Source organism: Manis pentadactyla, chromosome 9, assembly GCF_030020395.1.
Source record: "Manis pentadactyla isolate mManPen7 chromosome 9, mManPen7.hap1, whole genome shotgun sequence".
NCBI lineage: Eukaryota > Metazoa > Chordata > Mammalia > Pholidota > Manidae > Manis > Manis pentadactyla.
This window is the reverse complement of record NC_080027.1, coordinates 56,733,338-56,761,082: the sequence shown is the minus strand read 5'-3', so window position 1 is coordinate 56,761,082 and position 27,745 is coordinate 56,733,338. Positions and strand designations below refer to the sequence as shown.

At 36.9% G+C, this 27,745-nt stretch overlaps 1 protein-coding gene across 6 annotated transcripts in view; it reads left to right on the top strand.

The window, feature by feature from the left end:
• The window catches only part of PIK3C2A (phosphatidylinositol-4-phosphate 3-kinase catalytic subunit type 2 alpha), a 121,838-nt gene that overhangs the window by 7,677 nt on the left and 86,416 nt on the right, over positions 1-27,745 (top strand). For all 6 annotated transcript variants that reach the window (XR_008999244.1, XR_005023057.2, XR_005023056.2 and 3 more), the window contains exon 2: positions 18,657-19,804. Coding sequence is in view for 3 of the 6 variants with exons in the window: in XM_036877035.2 (XP_036732930.2) it covers positions 18,722-19,804 (1,083 nt within the window). In the remaining 3 variants the exon portion in view is untranslated. The remainder of the gene's footprint in view (positions 1-18,656; positions 19,805-27,745) is intronic.

Genomic DNA, 27,745 nt, shown 5'->3' with positions numbered 1-27,745 from the left:
TGTACCAGGGATGAGAGTAGTAGGGAGCCTGTGTCTCCAGTGAAGGGGTTTATCACTTTCTGGAATTTAATTCATGAGGTTTTTTTTTCTCTTCAGCCCTACCACATGTTGAAGGCTTTTCCCATTTTAAACCCATTCCTGACACTTCTTCTCTCTTAGTTCCCTTTACTGTCAAAGAATTGAAAGAATAACATGCCCTTGTTCCTTGTGATTCCTTCCTTTTTCAGTTTTCCACACTTCTCTAAACTATCAGCTTTGAAAATAACTAATGAGGGTTTGTTGGGGAGGGGAAAATGTGGAGTGACTGCTAATACGTGGCTTCTTTTTGGGGTGATGAAAATGTTCTGAAACTTGGTAATGCTGATTGTTGCATAACTCTCAGTATACTAAAAACAACTGAATTGAAAGCATAGGTGAGTTTTATAGTAAGTTAGCTATATCTTGATATAGCTATTATTGAAGTAATTGCAAATGAGCTCATAGAACTGGAGTATTTTTTCAGTCCTTATTCTGTGTCACCTCTTTGTAGTTTCTGACAGTATTTAGGACACTCTGTTCTCTTATTTTTCTGATGCCAGTCTTCACACCTACTGTTCATTTTCCTTTGACCTTTCTTTCCTACTTAAGTATTAGTGGCCCTCATGACTTCTTCTTCCCTCTTTTTCTCTCTGCACTCACACATTGTTCCAGGGCAGTCTCAACTACTTTCTTGACTTCAGGTCTTCAGTTTTACCTAGATAACACCTAAAGATTCATTTCTAGCAAATTGCTCTGTTGAGCCCAAGGCCAGTATTTCTAATCAACAAGCAGACATGACCTATATTTCCTACAAGCACTTCAGAATAGTTCGTATGTTTTGGTCTGACTAAAAAGGACCGTGTAGCTCTGAAGAACAATTCTGAGAATACATACACATGATTTTCTCCAGAGAGAGAAATTAATGGTTTATTATTTGGCACATTTAAGATGACTTCCAAATGCTTTAAATGAAAATGCAACAACAGTGGATTAAAAATTTATTGTAGCTCAAAAGACAAACAACAACAAATGTTGGCAAGGATGTGGAGAAAGGGAAACCCTCCTAACTCTGCTGGTGGGAATGTAAATTAGTTCAACCATTGTGGAAAGCAGTATGGAGGTTTCTCAAAAAAACTAAAAATAGAAATACCATTGGACCCGGGAATTTCACTCCTAGAAATTTACCCTAAGAATGCAGGAGCCCAATTTCAAAAAGACATATTCACCCCTATGTTTATTGCAGCACTATTTACAATAACCACAAAATGGAAGCAACCTAAGTGTATATCAGTAGATGAATGGATAAAGAAGATGTAGTACATATACACAATGGAATATTATTCAGCCATAAGAAGAAAACAAATCATACCATTTACAGCAACATGGATGGATCTAGAAATAAGCCAGGCGGAGAAAGACAAGTACCAGATGATTTCTCTCATCTGTGGAGTATAACAATAAAGCAAAAACTGAAGGAACAAAACAGCAGCAGACTCACAGAACCCAAGAATGGACTAACAGTTACCAAAGGGAAAGGGTTTGGGGAGGATGGGTGAGAAGGGAGAGATAAGGGGAATAAGGGGCATTATGATTAACACACGTAATGTAGGGGTGACGCTGGGGTTCTTGTTTGCGGAGTCAAAGAATGAACTTAGCAAACAGTCAAGGTAGGAGAGCCAGGGAGAGACTTTTATTTAGAGATACAGTAAGAGGATAGAGCTCCTGGCTTATGCCAGGAGGGAACAAGAGAGCCCGTGGTGGTGCTTTGTCTAGGGGATTTATAGGCTGTTGAGAGACAAAGGGCTAGGGATCCAGACCCACCAAATGGTCTCTAAATGTTTATTTTTGAAAAGACACTAAGTTTCTTTTCAGTTTTCTGGATTATTTTGCAGAGTTAACATAAGAGATTTACTGCTTTGATTCTTTCTCAGAATAGCAGCTTCTTGATTTGGGTGCATATCAATCAAGGCTGCATGTTCTGCCCTCAAGGTGGGCTGAGTTATTGTCTGTTTGCTAAATAGTAAGTTAAGAATCTTACTTCTTAACTTCCTGAGTGTTAAAATGCAATCTTATCTTTAAGATGGAATCCTTCCTGCCTTTCACTATGTTGTGTACAGCTGGGCTAGCTTGCTATATTAATTGCCCAGATTATATATTACTTGATTAGGGCTGGAGGAGGAGAAGCAGCATCTGGCCAAAGTTAAGATAAACTGGGCCTTTTAGCAGACTAAAGTAAATTTTACAATAGCTTCATTTAATTGACACAATGAAGACATGGGCTGTGTTGAGGTATTTTCTTATCTAGGGGATGTTCAAACATTCCAGGCCAAGTTACTCCTGGCTTTTAGTTTTAACTAATCTTCACTGAAGAATGCTTATATTTCCTAGTTTGATATTTTACTTTAGTGAATTAATGTGAGTCTGACTTTGCTTAATTGTTTAATATGGAGTTTTGGTAGGGATCTTTTCCCAGAGGCCTTCACCCTACTCTGACTACACACATGGTCCCTGTCTCAGGAGGGGGCACGAGGAAGGCAGTATAGCACAGAGAAGACAAGTAGTGACTCTATAGCATTTTACTGCGCTGACGGACAGTGACTGTAATGGGGTATGTGGTGGGAAGTTGATAATGGGGGAAATCTAGTAACCACAGTGTTGCTCCTATAATTGTATATTAATGATACAAAAAAAAATCTATTGTATCTCTTTGATTAAACTATTCATTTTGAGTATATTGTGTACTCTTACAGAATACTGAAGACACTCTACAGTGAAAAATTGCTTCCTAATCTGGCCCATATTAGATTGAATTCCATTTGTTTGTTTAACAAAGATTAGAATGAAAACTTGTTTGTTCCAGGAGTGTTCTGGGTGCTAGGGATACCAAATGAACCCAAGAGAGTAAATCCAAGCATCTTGTAATTTACAGTTTAGAGATGGAAGATAGACAATAAAATAAATAAATAAAATACATAGTATACTGGATGTTACTAATGTTAAGGAGAAAATAAGTAAATAGGAAGAGGAGTTACAGAAATTTACCATTTTAACAAGGCCATCCGGAAGGACTTCACCCAAATGTCACCTTCTTGATGACTTGAATGGCATGAGAAGAAGCCATTCAGCTCTCCAGGGGAAGAGCAGTCCAGTCAGAATAGAAGAGCAAAGGCTCTGAGTGAGAGGCTTAATGTATTTTGAAGAACAACAAAGAGGCCGGTGTGACAGTAGCCGAGAGAGTTATAGGAGAGAGGTAATAGAGGGACCAGATATTAGGGTGCTTGGTGGATTATTGTAAAGATGGAAGGGGTGAGTGGGAAGTAGAGAGCATGCCTTGGTTGCAGAGTGCGAGTAGGAGCCCGAGGAAACGGATGGGGTGGGCCTAGCTAGCAAAATGGTTGCTCCCAACCTACCCTTTCCCTTGACTTCAGTTTCATAGGAGATTAGCCTGGTGCTGGGAACACTTCTTTCCCCCTGAAGCTACACATGTGTTATTAGTTAATTGGTGGGTTTCATGTATGTGTATGTATGTTATTGTAAATAATACCTTTTTGAAAATTGCTTTTTCTTACCATTTGTTGCAGGTATTTACAAATACAATTGATTTTTCTGTATTGGTATCATCTGGCAACCTTGCTAAACTCTGGTATGTAGTTCTGTTCTCTTAAACTCTTTGTAGGTTTTACTTTATCATAAATAATAATTTGTTTCTTCCTATTTGATTCCACTTATTGCTTGTTTTTCCTGCCTTTTGGTGCTGGCTAGAAATCTACAAAATGTTGAATAGAAGTGGTGATGGGCATCTGGTTTTGTTCATGGTCAAAGGGAAAGCTTTCAAGGTTTTATCAAGTGTGATTTTGGGGGATTCTTTTGGCCAAATAAGGAACTTTCCTTCTGTTTACAATTGACTACAAATATCTATTGAGATGAGCATATACCTTTTCTAATTGTTTAATTTTTGATATGGTAAATTGCATTTTGTATTTGCAACTGGGTTTGGTTTATTACTTTGTTTAGGACTTTGTATTTGTATTCATGAATAAGATTGGTTTGCAATTTCCTTTTCTCATCCTTGCCTGGTTTTGTTATCAAAGTTATGGTAGTTTCAAAAAGTAAGGAACATACTTATATCTTCCTGTCTGTTCTCTGCAAGGGTTTGTGAAAGGTGGTTGTTTCTTCCTTAGGTCAAGTCAGTGAAGCCTTCTGACCCTGCAGTTTTCTTTGAGTAAAATATTTTTGATGACTAAGTTTTTTAATAGTTACGTAATATTCAACTTTATATTTCTGTTCATTTTAATTACTATCTTCTAGGAATTTGTCTACATTTAAAATTGTATTTTCTTAAATTTATTAATATATTTACTTATCTTTGTTATCTCTGCTGCATCTGTTGGATGTCCCTTTTTTATTCTTGATATTGTCTATTCCTGTCTTTTGTTTTTGATCAACATCACCAGATACCTTATTAGTATTTTCGAAACAAGCAATTTTTGGCTTTGTTGATCTTCTCTGTTCTGTATTTCCTATGCCTCTAATGCCTTCTCTGGTCTTTTTTTATTCCTTATAGGTTTATTATCCTGTGTTTTTCTAATTTCATGGGATGGATGCTTAATTTTTCAATTTTTCCACTTCTCTACATTTAAAACTATGTACTTTTTTAAAAAACCTACTGTTTTATATACCCAACAAATTTTGGCATAATGAATATTTTTCCCTTTGTCTGGTGTTTGTTAACAATTTGGTATACTATTAGGTTTAGCATAACTTCTAAGTTGCTACTGCCTCAACATGAGTAAGACTAAGCATCTTTAATTTTTTGTAAACTGTTTATTCAAACTCTTCATCTGTTTTTCCACAGAGTTATTTTTCCTTATGAGGTCGTTGTTATGTATTAGTAAAATTAACTTTCTCTGTGATCTGAGTAGCAAATATTTCTCCCATTTTTTTCATTGACATTTTAATGGTTATTTGTATGTTACTTTTCAGCACATAGAACAGTGCCTCATGCATATTTTACACCCAATAAATATTTATGGAAGAAATGAATAAATTCCATGGTCCTTGTTTGCCAAACAAAAATAATAATAATTATTATTTTATCATTTTATTATTTTTATTTTGGTATCATTAATCTACAATTACATGAAGAACATTATGTTTACTAGGCTCCCCCTTCACCAAGTCCCCCCGACATATCCCTTCACAGTCACTGTCCATCAGCGTAGTAAGATGCTGTAAAATCACTACTTGTCTGCTCTGTTTTGCACAGCCCTCCTTTTACCCCCCCCCACACTATACATGCTAATCGTAATGCCCCCTTTCTTTTTCCCCACCCTTCTCCCTCCCTTCCCACCGATCATCCCCTGTCCCTTTCCCTTTGGTAACTTTTAGTCCATTCGTGAGTTCTGTGATTCTGCTGCTGTTTTGTTCCTTCAGTTTTCCTTTGTTCTTATACTCCACATATGAGTGAAATCATTTGGTACTTGTCTTTCTCTGCCTGGCTTATTTCACTGAGCATAATACCCTCTAGCTCCATCCATGTTGTTGCAAATGGTAGGATCTGTTTTTTTCTTATGGCTGAGTAATATTCCATTTGTATATGTACCACTTCTTCTTTATCCATTCATCTACTGATGGACATTTAGGTTGCTTCCATATCTTGGCTATTGTAAATAGTGCAGTGATAAACATAGGGGTGCATCTGTCTTTTTCAAACTGGACTGCTGCATTCTTAGGGTAAATTCTTAGAAGTGGAATTCCTGGGTCAAATGTTATCTCTATTTTGAGCTTTTTGAGGAACCTCCATACTGCTTTCCACAATGGTTGAACTAATTTACATTCCCACCAGCAGTGTAGGAGGGTTCCCCTTTCTCCACAACCTCGCCAACATTTGTTGTTGTTTGTCTTTTCGATGATGGCGATCCTTACTGGTATGAGGTGATATCTCATTGTGGTTTTAATTTGCATTTCTCTGATGACAAGCTATGTGGGGCATCTTTTCATGTGTCTGTTGGCCATCTGAATTTCTTCTTTAGAGAACTGTCTATTCAGCTCCTCTGCCCATTTTTTAATTGGATTATTTGCTTTTTGTTTGTTGAGGCGTGTGAGCTCTTTATATATTTTGGATGTGAGCCCTTTATCGGCTCTGTCATTTATGAATATATTCTCCCATAATGTAGGATACCTTTTTGTTCTATTGATGGTGTCCTTTGCTGTACAGAAGCTTTTTAGCTTCATATAGTCCCACTTGTTCATTTTTGCTTTTGTTTCCTTTGCCCAGGGAGATATGTTCATGAAGAAGTCGCTCATGTTTATGTACATGAGATTTTTGCCTATGTTTTTTTCTAAGAGTTTTATGGTTTCATGACTTACATTCAGGTCTTTGATCCATTTCGAATTTACTTTTGTGTATGGGGTTAGACAGTGATCCAGTTTCATTCTCTTACATGTAGCTGTCCAGTTTTGCCAGCACCATCTGTTGAAGAGACTGTCATTTCCCCATTGTATGTCCATGGCTCCTTTATATGTTTGGGTTAATGTCTGGAGTCTCTATTCTGTTCCACTGGTCTGTGGCTCTGTTCTTGCGCCAGTACCAAATTGTTTTGATTACTGTGGCTTTGTAGTAGAGCTTGAAGTTGGGGAGCGAGATCCCCCCAACTTTATTCTTCCTTCTCAGGATTGCTTTGGCTATTCGGGGTCTTCGGTGTTTCCATATGAATTTTTGAACTATATGTTCCAGTTCATTGAAGAATGCTGTTGGTAATTTGATAGGGATTGCATTGAATCTGTATATTGCTTTGGGCAGGATGGCCTTTTTGACGATATTAATTTTCCTAGCCAGGAGCATGGGATGAGTTTCCATTTGTTAGTGTCCTCTTTAATTTCTCTTAAGAGTGTCTTATAGTTTTCAGGGTATAGGTCTTTCACTTCCTTGGTAAGGTTTATTCCTAGGTATTTTATTCTTTTTGATGCTATTGTGAATGGAATTCTTTTCCTGATTTCTCTTTCTATTAGTTCATTGTTAGTGTATAGGAAAGCTACAGATTTCTGTTTGTTAATTTTGCATCCTGCAACTTTGCTGAATTCCAATATTAGTTCTAGTAGTTTTGGAGTGGAGTCTTAAGGGTTTTTTATGTACAATATCATGTCATCTGCAAATAGTGACAGTTTGACTTCCTCTTTACCAATCTGTATTCCTTGTATTTCTTTGTTTTGTCTGATTGCTGTGGCTAGGACCTGCAGTACCACGTTGAATAACAGTGGGGAGAGTAGGCATCCCTGTCTTGTTCCTGATCTCAGAGGAAAAGCTTTCAGCCTCTCGCTGTTCAGTATGATGTTAGCTGTGGGTTTATCCTATATGGCCTTTATTATGTTGAGGTACTTGCCCTCTTTGCCCATTTTGTTGAGAGTTTTTATCACGAATGGATGTTGAATTTTGTCGAATGCTTTTTCAGCATCTATAGAGATGATTATGTGGTTTTTGTTCTTCTTTTTGTTGATGTGGTGAATGATGTTGATGGATTTTTGAATGTCGTGCCATCCTTGCATCCCTCGGATGAATCCCAGTTGGTCATAGTGTATGATCCTTTTGATGTACGTTTGAATTCGGTTTGCTAATATTTTGTTGAGTATTTTTGCATCTACATTCATCAGGGATATTGGTCTGTAGTTTTCTTTTTTGGTGGGGTCTTTGCCTGGTTTTGGTATTAGGGTGATGTTGGCTTCATAGAATGAGTTTGGGAGTATTCCCTCCTCTTCTATTTTTTGGAAAACTTTAAGGAAGAATGGGGATTATATCTTCTCTGTATGTCTGATAAAATTCCAAGGTAAATCTATCTGGCCCAGGGGTTTTGTTCTTGGGTAGTTTTTTGATTACCGCTTCAATTTCGTTGCTGGTAAGTGGTCTGTTCAGATTTTCTGTTTCTTTCTGAGTCAGTCTTGGAAGGTTGTATTTTTCTAGGAAGTTGTCCATTTCTCCTAGGTTTCCCAGCTTGTTAGCATATAGGTTTTCATAGTATTCTCTAATAATTCTTTGTATTTCTGTGGAGTCCATCGTGATTTTTCCTTTCTCGTTTCTGATCCTGTTGATGTATGTTGACTCTCTTTTTCTCTTAATTAGTCTGGCTAGAGGCTTATCTATTTTGTTTATTTTCTTGAAGAACCAGCTCTTGGTTTCATTGATTTTTTTCTATTGTTTTATTCTTCTCAATTTTATTTATTTCTTCTCTGATCTTTATTATGTCCCTCTGTCTGCTGACCTTAGGCCTCATTTGTTCTTCTTTTTCCAATTTCGGTAATTGTGACATTAGACCATTCGTTTGGGATTGTTCTTCCTTCTTTAAATATGCCTGGATTGCTGTATACTTTCCTCTTAAGACTCCTTTTGCTGTGTCCCAGAGAAGTTGGGGCTTTGTGTTGTTGTTGTCATTTGTTTCCATATATTGCTGCGTCTCCATTTTAATTTGGTCATTGATCCATTGATTATTTAGGAGCATGTTGTTAAGCCTCCATGTGTTTGTGAGCCTTTTTGCTTTCTTTGTACAATTTATTTCTAGTTTTATACCTTTGTGGTCTGAAAAGTTGGTTGGTAGGATTTGAATCTTTTGGAATTTACTGAGGTTCTTTTTATAGCCTAATATGTGGTCTATTCTGGAGAATGTTCCATGTGCAGTTGAGAAGAATGTGTATCCTGTTGCTTTTGGATTTAGATTTCTATAGATGTCTATTAGGTCCATCTGTTCTAGTGTGTTGTTCAGTGCCTCTGTGTCCTTACTTATTTTCTGTCTGGTGGATCTGTCCTTTGGAGTGAGCGGTGTGTTAAAGTCTTCCAAAATGAGTGCATTGCATTCTGTTTCCTCCTTTAATTCTGTTAGTATTTGTTTCACATATACTGGTGCTCCTGTATTGGGTGCATATATGTTTATAATGGTTATATCCTCTTGTCGGACTGAGCCGTTTATCATTATGTAGTGTCCTTCTTTATCTCTTGTTACTTTCTTTGTTTTGAAGTCTATTTTGTCTGATACTAGTATTGAAACACCTGCTTTCTTCTCGCTGTTGTTTGCATGAAATATCTTTTTCCATCCCTTGACTTTTAGTCTCTGCATGTCTTTGGGTTTGAGGTGAGTCTCTTGTGAGCAACATATAGATGGATCTTGCTTTTTTATCCATTGTATTACTCTTTGTCTTTTGATTGATGCATTCAGTCCATTTACATTTAGGGTGATTATTGAAGGATGTGTACTTATTGCCATTGCAGGCTTTAGATTCGTGGTTACCAAAGGTTCAAGGTTAGCTTCTTTACTACCCTACTGTCTAACTGAACTCGCTTATCGAGCTATTATAAACACAGTCTGATGTTTATTTCTCTCCCTTCTTATTCCTCCTCCTCCATTCTTCATATGTTGAGTGTTTTGTTCTGTGCTCTTTTTAGGAGTGCTCCCATCTAGAGCAGTCCCTCTAAAATACCCTGTAGAGGTGGTTTGTGGGAGGCAAATTCCCTCAACTTTTGCTTGTCTGGGAATTGTTTAATCCTTCCTTCATATTTAAATGATAAATGTGCTGGATGCAGTATCCTTGGTTCAGGGCCCTCTGTTTCATTGCATTAAATATATCATGCCATTCTCTTCTGGCCTGTAAGGTTTCTGTTGAGAAGTCTGATGATAGCCTGATGGGTTTTCCTTTGTAGGTGACCTTTTTTTCCTCTCTGGCTGCCTTTAATACTCTCTCCTTGTCCTTGATCTTTGCCATTTTAATTATTATGTATCTTGGTGTTGTCCTCTTTGGGTCTCGTCTGTTGGGAGTTCTTTGTGCCTCTTTAGTCTGAGCAACTATTTCCTCCCCCAGTTTCGGGAAGTTCTCAGCAATTATTTCTTCAAAGACACTTTCTATCCCTTTTTCTCTCTCTTCTTCTGGTACTCCTATAATGCGGGTATTGTTCCTTTTGGATTGGTCACACAGTTCTCTTAATATTGTTTCATTCCTGGAGATATCTCTCTCTGCATCAGCTTCTATGCGTTCCTGTTCTCTGTTTTCTATTCCATCAATGGCTTTTGCATCTTATCCATTCTGCTTATAAATCCTTCCAGAGATTGTTTCATTTCTGTAATCTCCCTCCAGAATTCATCCCTTAGCTCTTGCATATTTCTCTGCATCTCCGTCAGCATGTTTATGATTTTTATTTTGAATTCTCTTTCAGGAGGACTGGTTAGGTCTATCTCCTTCTCAGGGGTTGTGATTTTGGTCTGTATCAAATTTTTCTGCCTTTTCATGGCGATGGAGATAGTTTGCGGAGCTGGCACAAGTGATGGCTGGAAGAATGTCCCTTCTTGTTGGTTTATGGCCTTCTTCTCCTGGGAGAACAGTGACCTTTAGCGGCTTGTGCTGGGCAGCCGCCCACAGATGGGACTTCTGATTCTTGCCAGCCACTATGGAGTTTAGCTCCATGTTCGCTGTGGGTGTGGCCTGCCTTGGGCCGCATCTCCGATATGGCGGAGCCGCGTTGGAGGTGAAACGGCCGAAGGCTTTTTATCTCTGTGAGGTGCCTCTGTGCTCCCTGCTGCCCAGGGGGTTAGAGTGCCTAGCATTCCCCGGGATTCCCAGCTGCTGGGCTAAGTGTCCCAGGACACTTCTGTCCAACTGGGGGTCCCTGTCCCTTTAAGACTTTCAAAAAGCACTCGCTTTTCTTTGTCCCAGGGGCGCCGGCTGCAGGGACCCGCTCACAGGTCTTACTGTCCTGTTTCCCTAGTTTCCAGCACCCCACGCACACCCTGTGTCTGTGCTCCGGTGCAGATGGCTAGGGCTGGCTTTTTAGCAGTCCTGGGCTCCCTCTCCCTCCCCGCTCCGACTCCTCTCCTCCCGCCGGGAGCTGGGGTGTGGGGTGTTCGGGTCCCGCTGGGCCGTGGCTTGTATCTTACCCCCTTCGCGGCGTGCTGGGTTCTCGCAGGTGTGGATGTGGTCTGGCTGTTGTCCTGTGTCTTCTGGTCTCTCCTTTAGGAATAGTTGTATTTGTTGTATTTTCAAAAATATATGTGGTTTTGGGAGGAGATTTCCGCTGCTCTACTCAAGCCGCCATCTTGGCTCTCCTCCTCCCAAAAATTATTTTTAAGTACTTGAATATTCTCTCATGGTTTCTAGGTTTTCAATCATTAGGGTGGTCTTTATGCTTGAGCTTATGTATGAATTCTGTTGTCTTTTGATTTTATGATTTTTTTTTTACACTAAAATGTTTAATCTTTTTGTAATTTATCCTGTGTTGTCAATTGCGAACACATTTCTCTATTAAATTTAGCAGCTTTCTAATTGTAGAGGATTAATTAGAAATTATATACTTCAAAAATACAACAGTTATAAAGGATAAGACAGACCTTAGTTAAAAGGTTGTATGTTATCTATGGAACTTTATGAAAAATAACTAGTAGGCATTTGAGATACTTAATTGATTTGAGGGAAGGGTTGACTTTTGTGAAAAGAAATTTTTCCTGACCATCCGGAAAATGATATTTGTTCACTGTGCTTTTTGTTCCTTTCCTTATAAATTCTAATCTTGTGTTGTCCACTAGCCATGTTTGGCTGTTGAGCACTTGAAATGTGGCTCGTCTAAACTGAAATGAATGTGGTAAGTGTAAAATACATACCAGTTAATGAAGTTTGAGTATTAAAAGAACATAAAATATCCCTTACATATTTCTTATATTACCTGTTGAAATGATCATCCAAAATATTGGATTAAATAAAGTATATTATTAAAATTAATCTGTGTCTTTTCATTAATGTAGGTATAAAAATTTCAAAATTCTTTATGTGGCTTTCATTCTATTTCTGTTGAACAGTGCTGCTTTAACCTAAAACTCACCTAACACTTGGACATTCTTCCGTTTTGTCTTTCTGACAAATTTGCATACTGCCTAATACCAAAGTACTTGTTTTTTTTTTTTATTGAAGTGTCATTGATGTACAATCTTATGTTGGTTTCAAATGTACAACACAGTGGTTCAAGAGTTAACCATATTATTAAATCCTCCCTCTAATGTGGTCACTATCTGTCAATGTAGTAAGATATTACAAAATTATTAACTGTATTCTCTGTGCTGCAAAATTCTTGTTTCTTTTGTCAGATGAGTTTTTTTTCCCCCTCCATGAGTTAGTAGACATAGGAGGGTATTCTTTTCTTGTTTTCCTTTGAGCACAGATGCAGCCCTTCTCCTATTTTTAGTTTTCTGTTGCCATCTCGCTCATAGTTTCCAAGATAATCTTTTCTCCCACCACTTGCTCATTCTAAACTCAGCCATGTGATTTTTCAGTTTCAGTTGAATTTATTAATACGTGTACTCTTTTAAAAAAGTATTTTTTTTAAATTTCAGAATCTGGTCTTCTCTTTGATAAAAGGAATGGTGTCTTAAGTTCTTTACTCATTGATGCATTCATTCAACAGCTACAGAAGTTTGAGACTAGAGGATGAATGAAATAATTCATGTCCTCAACAAAATTATACATTGGCTAGTCATCTGGTGAAAATAAATTGATGGATAAATTGGTACATATAATTGAACAGCAGTATTAACTACTTCATTATAGAATTAAAAGTAACATAAGATTTATTGTTAACTAATCTATTATTTATATAGAATGTATAATTTGTGTGTTTTAGTTTCTTCGTTTGTATCCTAGGGATAGTAATTGTAGCTACTTAATAGAATTTGTTCACTTACTTGTTCATATAAACCTATGTATAGATAGAAATACATACATACTTGCTATGGTTACTGCAGTCTTCATAATTTTATGTTTAATGGTGGCATAATATTCCATGTTTTACGAGTTGAGTTTGTTCTCCTCAGTTCTTGTCCTCCTGCAATAAAGAATTGAAAGACAGAGGCACAATAGTGAACCATAGTAAAAGTTTTATTTGAATACCCTCCAAGGGAGGAGCAGACCAGAGTCAAGGTAGACAAAGGAATCAAACTTTTTATGAGGAGGGTCTATATATCATGACCTAGCTAGTAGGCACTTCTTTACTTGACAGGGTGAGATGATTTGATTGATAGTTATAGTTATACACCCATTCTCTTGGTGTGCATGTCTTCCCCAAAACACAGAAAAGCCCATGGGCTGCAGGAGGAGGGAGCAGAACCACAATTTTACTTTAATAAGATTATGATGAGGTGTGGTTTGGGCAGTTCTTAGTTTTGGTCCATTGTGCCTGCCTTGGGACCTGGTTGGGACCTGTTTGGCCTGGTCCCGATAGGCAAGAAGTTGTCTTCCTGCAAAGCCTTTGTTGTCTTCATGTGGGTCCCCCTTACCTGGGCAGAGTTTGGGCAGCTTTTTCCTTGAACCTCATCTTTCCCATCCCCAGCTGCTCATGTCTATCTTTCTATGTAATATATGGAGGTACCATAGTTTATTTTTCTTTGAGATTCATTTTCATTTTAGAGGAGAAATATTTGTACTATTGGTCATTGTTTTTCCATTTTCTTAGGTATCTTGAATTCTAAGATCAGAAAGCATTTAGATGGGTAACAGGACTACCTTGTTTTATTTTTTTCCCAAGATTTAAATTTAAATTGTAAACGAATGTCTACAACAAAAGAAGCCAAACACTTCAGTGATGTACAAGGACCTCCAAAGAGAACATTGTCTTTGGCTTGGGAAGAAAGAGCTTAAAATAAAATTCAAGCCCAGTATGAAAAAAAAAAAAAAAGCCAAACACTTTTAAATTAATTATTTTGGGTCTGCAAACAATATTGTCAGGTAGAAAGATGGACAAGAGCAGCCAGGGAAGGAGAAGATAAGGTTCAAGGAAAAAAACTGCCCTAACACTGCCCAGGTAGGGAGTCCCACATGAAGACAACAAAGACCGCAGGGAGATAAGTTCCTTGCTTATCAGATCCAGGATAAACTGGTCCTAACCAGGTCCCGAGGCAGGCACAATGAACAAAACTAAGAACCTCCCAAACCACACCTCATCATAATCTCATGAAAATAAAATTGCAGTTTTGCTTCACCCATTCCCCAGGGGCTTTGTGTGCATTTTAGGAAAAGATAAGTACACCTAGAGGAGTGGGTGTATAACTAGAGCTGTCAATCAAATGACCTCACACTGTCAATCAAAGAGGCACCTCCTGGCTAGGTCATGATAAATAGACCCTCCCCTAAAAAGTTCAGTGCTTTGGTCTACCCTGACCCTGGCCTGCCCCTTTCTTGGAGTGTATTCATATAAAACTTTAGCTTCTCTATTGTCTCTCTACCTTTCAGTTCTTTGTTGCGGTGGGGATAAGAACCGAGAGCAGTTTGGACCACAACAGCATCCCAAAAGTTTAACTGAATAATTAAATTGCCCCTTTTGAAGAATTTTTAAGTAGCTACAGTCTTGTGATTATTACTGGGTTACTTTATATTGGGGGATTTTGGGCAGATGGTATACAGTCACCATTCAAAAAATAGTTGCATTGTCTTTCCCAGCTTGAATTCAGGAAACATTAGCACTGAAGTTTTTGTTTTGAATTGATATATATGAAATTATTTCCTGCTAAATGTTTGTCATCAAATGAGATTTTTATTTTAAAAAATTAGTGGAGCATGTAAGTGCAGCAGCCTCAGAAATACGCAGCAGCCTGAAATATGCAGCAGGGTTACTTTTGGACAGCCTTTTAAGTCCTTTACTACCCTCTGAGTATACATGAATGATATCCTTTTGGAAAACTAAAATATGGTAATTTAGCTGCTGACAGCTCTGTATGACTGCTCTAAGAGTTGGATTTACTTTAGCTTACACTGCTTTGGGTTGGTACTAGGGATAGAGCAAGCCAATGAATTGATGATGTGAAGAAAACAGTCACTGTTAAAATATATTAAAAATTTTTATAGTAGTTTATTATTATAAACTACCTTTGTTAATAAATAAGAGGTAACATTAATTTGAAATATTTGGAATAAGTGTATTCTCCATTGAGTAAACTGTATCTCAAACTCACTTTCAGAAAATCCAGAGCCCCCTTTCAGAACAGTGTGATATCATTACCAAATATGATAGCCAGGAGAATACTTAAATAACAAATTGGCATTTTGCTTGTGGAAAATACATTGCAGTTCAGTATCTTTATCTCTTTGTAAAGTATTTTGTTCTAATCCATCTGATTTTGTGAAAAACAAGGCAGTGCATAGTGGTGTTCAATAATAGGTTATACTTGACTACTCTCCTGCTACATGCAGTCTGTGCCACCTAAAATCTCTTCTTAAAACACTGTCCGGTAGCCCTCATTTCCTCCTATAAAAACACATGTTCATTAAATTAAGTTCCATGTGTATTAAGCAAGGTGCTTCTAAATGTTGTGGGAAAGAAAAAAAAATGAAGAGAGTAGGCCTCTGAACGAAACTTATTCTAGTTTGTTGGGTAGACATAAAGGTTACAGATTCTGTGTTTATCAAGATCTTTTCGGTTATTATGGCAAAAAGTGAATTTAAAGCGGCTAAAGCAAAGAGGCTTACATAAATGTAAAGACTAGCTTTGGACATGGTTAGATCCAGATGCTTAATATAATATCCAGAATCTGTCTCATTTCATTGATCTTAACTCTGTTCTCTTCTACTTAGATTCATTCTCAGGAAGCATCTCCTTCAATGGTGGCAAAGATGACCACAGCAGTGTCAGGCTTACATCCTATAGTTTAGGAACTACAATGATAAGCTTCCTTTCCAAGTAGTTTAGAAGTCCTGAAGTAAACTACTGATTGACTCACTAGTAAGGGTAGTGAGGAGTAAGCATGATTCAGCCCTATTTGAACTAGGTGGGAAAAAAGGGGAGATGAATAACTTCCAAAAAGGAAGTTAGAGATCTACTACCAGAAGAAAGGATGCTGAGCAAGTGAAAAAGCATAAAGTCTACAAAAATAAAGATAATTTTTAGTTGAGCTAAACTGATGAGTTCTGACAGGAGCTTAAGAAAAAGCTTCAGACAGAAGGCTCTATATTTGAATGAGCCTTAAAGGACAAATAGAATTTTTCCAAGACAGAATGAGTAAAGAAAGGACTTTCTAGGTCACTCATTTGAGAAGTTTGGCAGTGAAAGGAGGAAATTAAAATGGAAGTTACTGGAGTCTAAAGGGGAATGTTAAGATTTTTTTCCCCTCTCAGTATGGAGAAAGCTTGAGCATTTTTATGGCAGAGGAGCAGAAGCAAGGTGAAATTAATAATGCAAAGGAGATAATCATTGATAAAGAACTAAGGGAAAGGATATAATCCCACTACCTGTCCCTGGATGGGGTAAATTTAGAAAGGAAATGGGAGCTGTGTATTCTCTAAGGACAAGTGAAGGAAGGTATGGTGGCAGTGGCTGTGGAGGTTAAGACATTAAACAAGTGAATTTCAGTTTTGTTTCTAAAAGTAAAAAAAAGATTTGTCAGTTATCTGTTGTCATGGCAACAAACCATTCCAAAAACGATTTTTGGGGTTAACAATTTGGCTTGAACTCAGGCTTTGTGGTTTCTTCTGCTGATCTTGCTTTGGGTCACTCACGTGGCTGTGGTCATTTGAACTGTGGCTATATGTTCTAAGATGGTGTCTCCATTCACATGGTGTTGGCTGTTGGCTGGACTCTTCTCCTTATGCTCCCTCATCCTTTATGAACATTCACATGGCAATGGCTACATGCAAGAAAGGAGGAGCTGAAGCAGTCAGGCTTCTTATGATACAGGCTTTCTAGGTCCATTCTACTGGTCAAAGCAAGTCACAAGACCAGCTCAGATTAGTAGAGAAATAGACCCCACCTCTTTATGGAAGGAGCAACGAAGCCACATTGCAAATGGAGTGTATACTGGAATGGGAGGAATTTATGCCCATATTCCCCAACCCAACATTTTATTGTGGAAGTTTTCAGTCATGCAGCCAAGTTGAAAGAATTTCAAAGTTAATACTCATATACCTACTACCTACCTAGATTCTATTAACATTTTCCTACACTTGCCTTATCACATATTTATCCATCTAACATCCCTCTATCCATCAACTCATCTATCTTTTTGATGCTTTCAAAGTAAATTGTAGACATCAGTATTTTCTTCTGAGTACTTTGTGTATACTTAGCGAGAGTCAGTATTTGTTTACAGTTTTTTCTCTTGAAAAAACATGTACGTATTTTGAAGTGTACAAATTGTAAGTGTACATTTAGCTTAGTTTTGTAGACCTCCATAGAAGGGAAAAAAACTGGAAAAGCTTTTCTGTGAAATGCCTCAGATATTCAGCTATAGTTGTATAAAAGAATTGCAAAGGATGTCTTCCTTAAATACCTCCTCTTTCTTCATGTCCTCATCACTAATAATTTTTTATTTAGTATTACCTCAACACTTAGGATTTTCATGTGTTACATTAATTTGCACTCACTTTGGATGTTTCCGTATCTCCTTTCATAAAGCATTTATTGAGCATATACTGTAGACAAGTACTGTGCTAGAAAAAAAGGATATAAAGCTTTTTTGCCTTCTAGGTATTCAAACTAGGTATATCTCAAACCAGATTCTATTAATAATAGATGCCATTTATTTAATGTTCATGCTCAAGGCCTATGATAAGCACTTCTAGTTGCATTGTTTCATTTAATCCTTGTAATTAATTTAGGGAAAAGATACTTTTTCATTTTAAAAGTTAGAAAACAAAGGCATGTAGACAGTTTTCACTTGCCCAGGGTATTATTGTTTCATAAATCAGGGTGGTCTGACTCCAAAAGCCACATTTAACCCTATAGCATATTAATTAGAAAGCAGGAAATGTGCCCTCTGTTACACAGTAGATAACACTTTAATTGGCCATTTTGCTTCATAAGGTAATCTTGATCTGAATTGTGTTTATCTTAAATAGAGGAGGATAAATTTTTATAAACTGAAGTGTGAGAAAGCTTAATGGACTACCTTCCAGTCTATGAATAAATACTTCAGCAATTTGAAAAGGAAAAAGTTTAGTATTATAATAATTAATTTAACTGCAGAGAAACAGAAGTATGATCAAAACTGACAAAATCAGCCATATTGTTATCTTTGAGTGGTGTATTAGAGCTTATAGCCCTAACACGTTTGTCTTACTATTCTAATCCATGTTATATTATACGTTTTTAATATTTCTAGAATATTATAAGCCCTTAATCAGTTTTCTCTTATGTTTTGATAAAATAATAGTTCCTTGATTTTATCAACTAGGTATTGAGTACTTATATTGCTAATTTAACAAATAGCAAAAGATCGAAACTATTTTGACTTGCTATTTGCCTAACAGTAAAGCCTGTCTGAACTCTTGAAAATGTGTGACTAGCACTTAAGTCATTTGATGCCAGAAATTCTGCCAGAAGTGCCACAGGATAATGACAGCCATGGGACCGCTGAAGTGCATCTTCAGTTCCTTTACTGTGCTAGCTTTCCTGTTAGGTCCGGGAATGGGGTAAAGTCATGTAAGTCTAAACCTCTCCATTAACCCAACCATGTATAAGATATTTTTAAAGTTTTCCTTCACCCAGATTTTCCTCAACTATTCATTTAATTTTATTTTATTTGGTAGTATATTTGTAAGTGGCTTCAAATCCTTAGTTATATGAGGTAGTTTACAAACAAATGTGTTTTAAAAATCTAATTGAGTGTTATGTTTATTTTTATGTATAGGTCTTGCTATTTTGGAAGCTACAAGGAAAAAGAAATTAAGGGAAAGTTTGTTTTTTTAAGTTGACATGGCTCAGATATCCAGCAATAATGGATTTAAGCAGTGTTCATCTTCACATCTGGAACCAACAAGAACTAAAGATGTGGACAAAGAAGAAGCATTACAGATGGAAGCAGAGGCTTTAGCAAAACTGCAAAAGGATAGACAAGTGACTGATAATCAAAGAGGCTTTGAGTTGTCAAGCAGTACTAGACAAAAAGCACAAGTTTATAACAAACAGGATTATGATCTCATGGTGTTTCCTGAATCAGATACCCAAAAACGAGCAGTAGATATTGATGTAGAAAAGCTCACCCAAGCTGAACTTGAGAAACTATTGCTGGATGACAGTTTTGAGACTAGGAAAACACCTGTGTTGCCAGTTACCTCTGTTCTGAGCCCTTCATTTTCAGCACAGCTCTATCTTAGACCTACTATTCAGAGAGGACAGTGGCCACCTGGATTATCTGGGCCTTCCACTTCCACTTTACCTTCTATTTACCAGTCAACTTACAGTAGTAAACAGACTGCATTCCAAAATGGCTTCAATCCACGGATGCCTACTTTTCCATCCACAGAACCGATGTATTTAAGTCTTCCAGGACAGACTCCATATTTTTCATATCCTTTGACACCTGTCACACCCTTTCATCCACAAGGAAGCTTACCTACCTACTGTCCAGTAGTCAGTCCCGACATGGCAAAGCTGTTTGACAAAATAGCTAGTACATCAGAATTTTTAAAAAATGGAAAAGCAAGAACTGATTTGGAGATACCAAATTCAAAAACTACAATCAGTAATCTACAGGTATCTGCAAAGTCTGAAGATATCAGTAAATTTGACTGGTTAGATCTGGATCCTCTAAGTAAGCCTAAAGTGGACAATGTGGGTGTATTAGACCATGGAGAAGAGAAAAATGTTCCAAATATTCCAGGTTTGCTAGCTGAGGATCCTTGGGATGCTGTTCTTCTTGAAGAGCAATCACCAGCAAGTTGTTACCTTGAAAGAAAGGTGAATGGAAAATCTCTTCCTGGGGCAACAGTAACAAGAAGCCAGTCTTTAAATATTCGAACAACTCCACTTACAAAAGTCCAGGGCCAAATATCTCAGGTAAAGTCTTTTCTTACTAACTTCTCAAACTTAGTAGTATAACACAGAATTCATATTTGTGTACATAATTTTTTAGGCAAAAAATACTTTTCATTTTGAATCTTTGTTCTTGAGTGTGCTGTGAATCTTAGGTTGTGTGGTAAAGGATTAAGTGTGTTTAGGCCAATTGAAAAATTGCTTATTAGTAATCTAGGATTATAAATTTTAAACTCTTTAATCAGGGATTGAGCTGTCACTGATAGGCATTTAAGATAATTTTTATCTATGTCTTCTCATTATATATGGTCTTACTTTCTCTTCCTTACTGCTTTTATTTTTCAGGGTAAACAGAATTTTGGTTTTTATTGCCATTACAGAAATTCTCATGTATATTGTTTTGTTGTTTTTAACCAAGAATGAATGAATGGCAGAAAGGAAGGAAAACCCCAGAGAGATGGGAGAAAAGCCATTTGTTTTAAGTACTCTCTTTGAGCCCATATATTGATAAAAGTGAAGAATGGAACTATAGGCTATATGATGTAGTTGCTGAGTTCAAAAAATCTTACTATCTGCAAAAATTAATTACAGGTGGCTAGGGAAGGATGTATTCTCTCAGAAGAGACATAGCAAGGTTTGGACTTTTCCATTCAAATATACCATTGCAGATTTGTATTTTGCTCTTACACTATCATCTGTGGATCCTAGGACTGTTTAAGCTTCATTCTCACTTTAATGCAAATTACACCATTCAGCAAATTAGATCAGTACTTAGTTACATTATACTTTAGGCACTAGGGGAATCAGCATTTAGGGGAGAAGTGGATTTTGAATGATTTGAATGGGTTTATGTTGAATTTTTTACTTTAAAAAGCCATTTTGGATGTGGGGGCAGGGGTGTGGTGGTGGAAGAATGTATTAAGCAGGTTTAGAAAAAAAGATATTTTTGGATGACATGATCAGAATTCAGAAAAAAACAGTGCGATGTTTTCCAAATGTATTTTCCAAAGGACTATAGCTCATACTAAGAATTTGATGTTGCTCAACGAAGCAAAACTGAGGGAACAAAACAGCAGCAGACTGACAGACTCACAAGAAGGGACTAGTGGTTACCAAAGGGGAGGGATGGGAGAGGGAGGGTGGGTGGGGAGGAAAGGAGAAGGGGATTGAGGGGTATTAAAATTAGTACACATGGTGTTGGAGGGTGGTCACGGGGAAGACAGTGTAGCACAGAGAAGACAAGTTGTGCCTCTGTGGTATCTTACTACACTGATGGACAGTGACTTCAGTAGGGTATGGGGGAGACTTGATAATATGGGTGAATGTAGTAACCACAATGTTTTTCATGTGAAACCTTCATAAACGTGTTTATCAATACCTTACTAAAAAAAAAAAAAATTAAGTGGTTGCCAAGTTCTTTAAACTTTTCAACACTATTTATAATTTAGTAACAATCTCTTAACACCTTTCAATATAAGAATAATAAGTTAATTACATTTAAATTGGAATCATAAATATAATGTTGGGTTATTTTCTCTTAATATTCTATGTCATCTTGTGGTTTTTGCTATTTTTATAAAATAACAATCATTTCCTAAGGTATTTGAAGAGGGGAGAGGGGAAATTTTAAGCCAATGATCATCTCAGGGAAATAAAAAGGAATATACCTAAGAATGGAATTGCTGGTAATTCTGTGTTTACATTTTGAGGAACCACCAAACTGTTTTCCATAGTAGTTGCACCATTTTACATTCCCACAGCAATGTATGAGAGTTCAGGTTCTCCACATTCTTGTCAAGACTTGTTCTTTTTCATTCTTCTGATTATACCTATCCTAATGGCTGTGAAGTGGCATCTCATTGTGATTTGGATTTGCATTTCCTTGATGACTAATGATGTTGAGTATCTTTTCATGTGCTTACTAGCCATTTGTTTTTTGTTTGTTTGTTTTGGAGAAATGTCTATTTAAGTCACTTGTCCATTTTAAAATTGGATTGTTTATAGCAGCTTTATTCATAATAGCTAAAAGGTGGAAACAGTCCAACTGTGCATCAGTTGATGAATGGGTAAACAAAAGTGGTATGTCCATACAGTGGAATATTAATCACACGTAAAAAGGAATGAAGTCCTGATATTTGCTACAACATGAATGAGCCTTGAAAACATTATCAGTGAAAGATGCCAGACACAAAAGACCATGCATTGTATGATTCAGTTTATATGATACGTCCCGAAAAGGCAAATCCTTAGATTGGTCACCCTGATCCTCCTGTTCTGCTCAGGTTGGGTCACATTTGGAGCAGTGTTCGAGTAGAGAGATCCCTTCCCAGCTGTTGGTCTCCTTTTTAGAGGTTAAGCATGAGAGAATTAGGACAGGGTGTTTGACACCATGTGGTCTGGATTAGGAATACAAGCTGTTTTCAGAAGTTGTTTGGGAAGGGCAACTGCCTAGATCTTGTGAGCCGTGGAAAGTTGCAGTCTTTGCTCCAGAGAGAAGGAAGCCCCTGGCCCTATAGGGAGCTGTGTGTAGGCACAGCCCTCCCATTGGTAGAAGGCAAGGCTTCTCATTGTCCAGGCAACCCAGAGTGAGCATCCAGGTCATTTTCAAATAATCTTGCTCCTTGCATCATACCTCTATGTATGTTCATTCACACTTCTACAGTATTTGCATTGTAGCCACAATACATAGATTATTTTGAATTTAGTAAAGTATTTATAAATGACTTTGGTTTATTTCATTACTTCTATATCTCAAATTGTAACCTTCCCAGCATTGAAAAATCACTTACCTGCTGAGGGAAACAGTACTACTCCACATGAGCTGAGATTACTATTTCAGATAAACTGTGTTTATCTTTACAAAGTTGAGATTGTCTGATTTGACCCGAATTATATACTGTCCGGTGATCCAGTACTAGAACTCAGGACCTAAGAGCTACATGCTTTTTATCTGTGCTGTAGATGTTCACACTGAGCTCTTTTACCATAGTCACCAAGGCAGTAGAGTGTGCCTGAGAGTCCTATGGGCCAGAGTGACCTGTATTTATTTTACAGTTGAGGGGACTGAGAGGAAAGAATTGTAGGAATAACTAATTTTTTCATGTAATCATGGTCTTGTAGTTAAGTGAGCTCTTATATTTTAGAGATGTATACTGAAGGATTTACAAATGAAACATAATAAATTACTTGTAGCTTTAATAAAATTGAATGAGACTGGGGATAGGGTGCTTATAGATGAAACAAGATTGCCATGTATTGTGGTGTGTGGGATCATGGGGAGAACAGTGTATCACAGAGAAGTCACATAGTGGATCTCTGGCAACTTGCTGCACTGATGGACAGTGACTGCATTGGGGTATGGGTGGGGACTTGATAATATGGGTAAATGTAGTAACCACATTGTTCTTTCATGTGAAACCTTCATAGGAGTATATATCAATCATACCTTAATAAAAAAAAAAGATTGCCATGTATTGATAATTGTTGATGTTGGCGATGAATACATGATGTTTTATTATAGTGTTATTTCTACTTTAGTATATGGGGAAAGGTAACTTTTTTTTTTTTCCAAAAATCTCTAAGTGGAAAAGGGAACCCTTCTACACTGTTGGTGGGAATGTAAATTGGCACAGCCACTATGGAACTAATATGGAGTTTCCTCAAAAAACTAAAAATAGAAATACAATCCAATAATTCCACTTCTAGGAATTTACCCAAAGAAAACAAAATCTCTGATTTGAAAAGATTTACTCACCCCTGTGTTTATTGCTGCATTATTTACAATAGCCAAAATATGGAAGCAACCAAAGTGTCCATCAATAGATGAATGGATAAGATGTACATATATATGGGCAATTATTCAGCCACAAATAAGAAAGAAATGCTGCCATTTGCAACAATATTGATGGACCTAGAAGTTATTATGCTAAGTGAGTAAGCCAAAGACAGAGACAAATACCATGATTTCACTTACATGTGGAATCTAAAAACAAAACCAAATGAACAAAACAGCAGTAGGCTCAACAGATGCTGAGACTGACTGGTGGTTACCAGTCGGGGAGGGGTTGGGGTGGCTAGGTGAAATAAGTGAAGGGGATAAAGAGGCACAAAACCCCAGTCATTATATGAATTAGTCACAGGAATGGAAGTACGGTATAGAGAATAGTCAGATGTTCTGTAACACCATTCTAAGAAGAAAAAATTATCTAAGTGATCCTATGCAGCCAACCTGTTCCCTTGGACTGGCATTTGGAATCTTTTGACTAGATGACTTTAAAGTTTCATACTTCAGGAGCCTATGAAGCTGGGCAGATGGTAAGACAAAAAGCAGAATGTGAAAGTTGAGTACCCTGGGAGCAGTTTCTATGCAACTTAGAACTCCTATTTAGTTTAGACTGGTAACCTCCAGTCAACTCATGTTTTCTACACTCTTTCCTTTGGTGGGTAGGGGCAAAGCTGTGATGCCCATGCACATCCCTTTCTTTGTCTCACTGCATACATCTTTTCCTTCTTATTTTTAATACTTGTCAAGGCACTATCGTGGTATTTTCCTTATTTGAAGTGCTTTCAGAACACATCTTTCAGGACTAAGGAGGCGTAGCTTCCTACAGATTTAAAGAAGTTCCTCTAGCAAGATCTCAGAAGTCAGATTACATAGGAGTTGCAGAGAACTGCTGGTTTCTCAGACTGTAGGAATTAACTAGGCTTCTGAGCAAGATGAGTTCCAGCAGAAACATGTTCTTTATATTTTATTTAAAGTATAGGGGGAATGATCAAGAAATAAATAAATTGGTTATGAGAGACATGAGTCAAAGCCAGGTAAACAAAAATAACATAATTTGATCAGCTGATTAGTGAGATTGGAGGTAGGTTACAGCAATGTATTAATCGTATCAACAGCTTTATTAAATGGTACAAGGCCTGATTTGAGGTGGCTTAGGCTACCTATCTGTTCTTAAAGGAGTCTGACTTCATCATGGCTGAGGAGATATATAGATAAATAGTTATTAATCATTCCATTATACTCTGCTCTATTAAAATCCCATCTAATGATGTTTGATCACTATATTCTAAGACGGGCCACTGGCAAACTAGAAAGCACCTTGAGAAGACTGCAGTGTTGAGGATCTAGAAGCTATGTCATTTAAGGAACTGTTGAAAAGATTAGAGAGATTTTTGCCTGAAGAAGATAATGAAGATAAGTCATTTCTCTGGATCTGTTCTTCTATGAAGTAAAGTTGGTTCAACTAGATGATTTCTGACATTCCTTTCAGGAATAATGTTTAAAGTTTGAAAAGTTTCCACATGACTGAGGGAAGTGGGTTTTTTTCCTTTCTTTTTTTTTAAGTTCCGTTTTGGACACAGGCTGTCAAACCAATTTAGGGAGTAGAATAGGGCTGAAAATGATAGTATTCTTATAAAAAAGAGACAAAATAGTGATATGTAAAATTTTCAGTATATTAGGTATGTTACTTTGTGCTACGTTAAGTAGCAGTCTGCTAGATATTAATGAACAAGTATCAGGTGCTGAAAGTTAGAACACATTTCATAGAAAGCTTAAACTTAAGAAAATCCTATTTGTTTATATTTTTCTCAGTAAATTGAGAAATTCAGTTTAGTATCTTAATTTAAAAATCCATCATCACAAAAATTAGAACAAGGACCAATGGGGAAGAAGATTCAAGGAGGCAGATATTATAGTTCAGTGTCAACTTAAGAACTTTCAGATAGCTATTTAATGCCAGTGGGGTTATAAATGTTTATAATGTTAATACAGTTAACTTTTGAAGTCAACATCCACAGAACTTTGCAAAACCATTTCTGTGAAAATGATTTGATTCTTTACTAAAGTCTCTCAGGTTGTCAGTTCAGTTATTGGAGGTCATCAAGCAGAAGTTTGAGTGTACTTGTTACAAATTCTGTGAAAGGATTTTTATATTCAAAAGTTCTAAGCCCTTTTATTAAAACTAAGATTTCATCATTTTGTTTCTGTACAGGAGGATAAAGTTTGGTTTGACTTAGGCCAAAGTGGAAGATAAACAGAACATTGGTATAGGCTTGCTTTGAAAGTCTATGGCATGGACATTAGCATGGAACTTTTAATTTTTCACACACCATTCATCTCTGTTTAGAAAAACTTCCCTGAGGTTCCAGTTCTCATTGGGAAACAAGATCACAAAGTTTAGTCTTTATAATTACTTTACATACTTTTAAGTATTCATTTCCTTTAAGAATTTTATGCTTTTTGGTAGAAGTTCAGAAGGGTGTTTTTCTTCTCACTCAGCAAACTTACTTCCTGTTTCCTTCTAGTGTCTTTTGTTAATAATAATCTAAATACTTCAGTTCAAGTTTTTTGTGCCCAAAATGAGAAAAAGGCATACTTAAAACTGTCTCTTGGCCATTCTGAGTCTGAATCAGATTTTTAGTTAATAGCTATAAATTTAGCTACTTTGAGCAGATTTCAGAGATTTTAGTAATGAATCAAATCATTTTCATTAGAAATGGTTTTGCAAAGTTCTGTGGATGTTGACTTTAAAAGTTAATTGTATTAACATTATAAACATTTATATCCCCATTGGCAGAATGTCTATTGATATTAAAGAAGAGGGAAACTTGAACAAAATGTGATTTTCATTGTCTAGCTGAATGTAGAACACTATTTGAATAACTTGCTGAAGTCTAAAATTTTTTAAAAATTCAAATAAGGAAGTAACCAACCTTTTTCTGAATAGTAACTGATAACATTCAATGCTTAAAGTACATTTATTGAAAAATTGGTGTTGTGTTCCATCTAATTTCTGGAGTAATATGACGTGAATGTTGTATGTATGCAGGCACAAAGTTTTCCCATATTTTTATATAACTGTTTTACAGAGTATGTACTGATAAGTTTTTGGGAATTACTCAAATCATCACCACTTTCCTTAAATCCTCAATCCACACTTTCTACCTGTTCTCTAGTAGGTGACTTCACTATCTTTTTTTATCCTGAGGTCAAGGCCATCCTTTGTGTGCCTCGGATATGCCTCTTTCTGGTTTGGAGGGAAGAGCTATTTCTTTCCTTTTCCAAAACTTAACTCTTTCAACTCTTTTCTTGTTCCTGTCTTCCTAATGTATTTTCTACCATTACTCTTTAAGAAGAAATTTGTACTTACTGCCTTTCCAGTCTTTCACCATCCATTCTTCTTCCCATCATATAACTTGTTTCTGGTAATATTGTGAGAAGCACAGTCACTGGTCCAAGCTCAATAAGTAGACACGGAGACAAAGAGAAAAGCAGAGCGAAACTTTAATGATGGTAAGACCGGGTGTCTGGTGAGTAGGCACACCTGAGGCAGTTGGTGCAAATGAGAGTACGTGAGACCCTTCCCTGTTTCCTCATTGACTGAGTACTACAGGGTTCACATTCTTTCCCGGACATCACCTAAGCCAATTATATCCATACTGGGCCTTCTCTTATATTTGTCTTAATTTCATTGGTAGGTTTAAGAAACTCAAACAGGTACAGCCAGGTCCTTACCAATTCCCCACCCCCCACCCCCGCTCTCAGCCTGAGCAGCTTCCTGGCATATTTTTCCACCACATGAACCTTTGTTAATACCTTACTGTTAAAATGTTTAAACCTCCTGGTGAGAATAAATCACATTTAGGTTTTATGCTTTTTCTAACAATATGAGTACTAATTGCCAATCTCATGACCCTATTTTCACTGTCCGACACTTTTGCTTCATTCACACCAATTGACTATATCCTTTTCTTGAAAATTCTCTTCTATTGCCCTAGTTAAATCTACTTCCTAGTTTTCTTCCTGTAATCATTGACTCCTATTCCTTTGTCTAGCTCCTAAACATAGGCATTACCCCAAGGTTTTGTTCTTGGTTGTCTTTAATACCGCTTACCTGTTCTTTTTTGGTCAGCACTTTATTTATTCTCAAGGCTCCAAGTTGCACAGTTTGAAAGCTACTG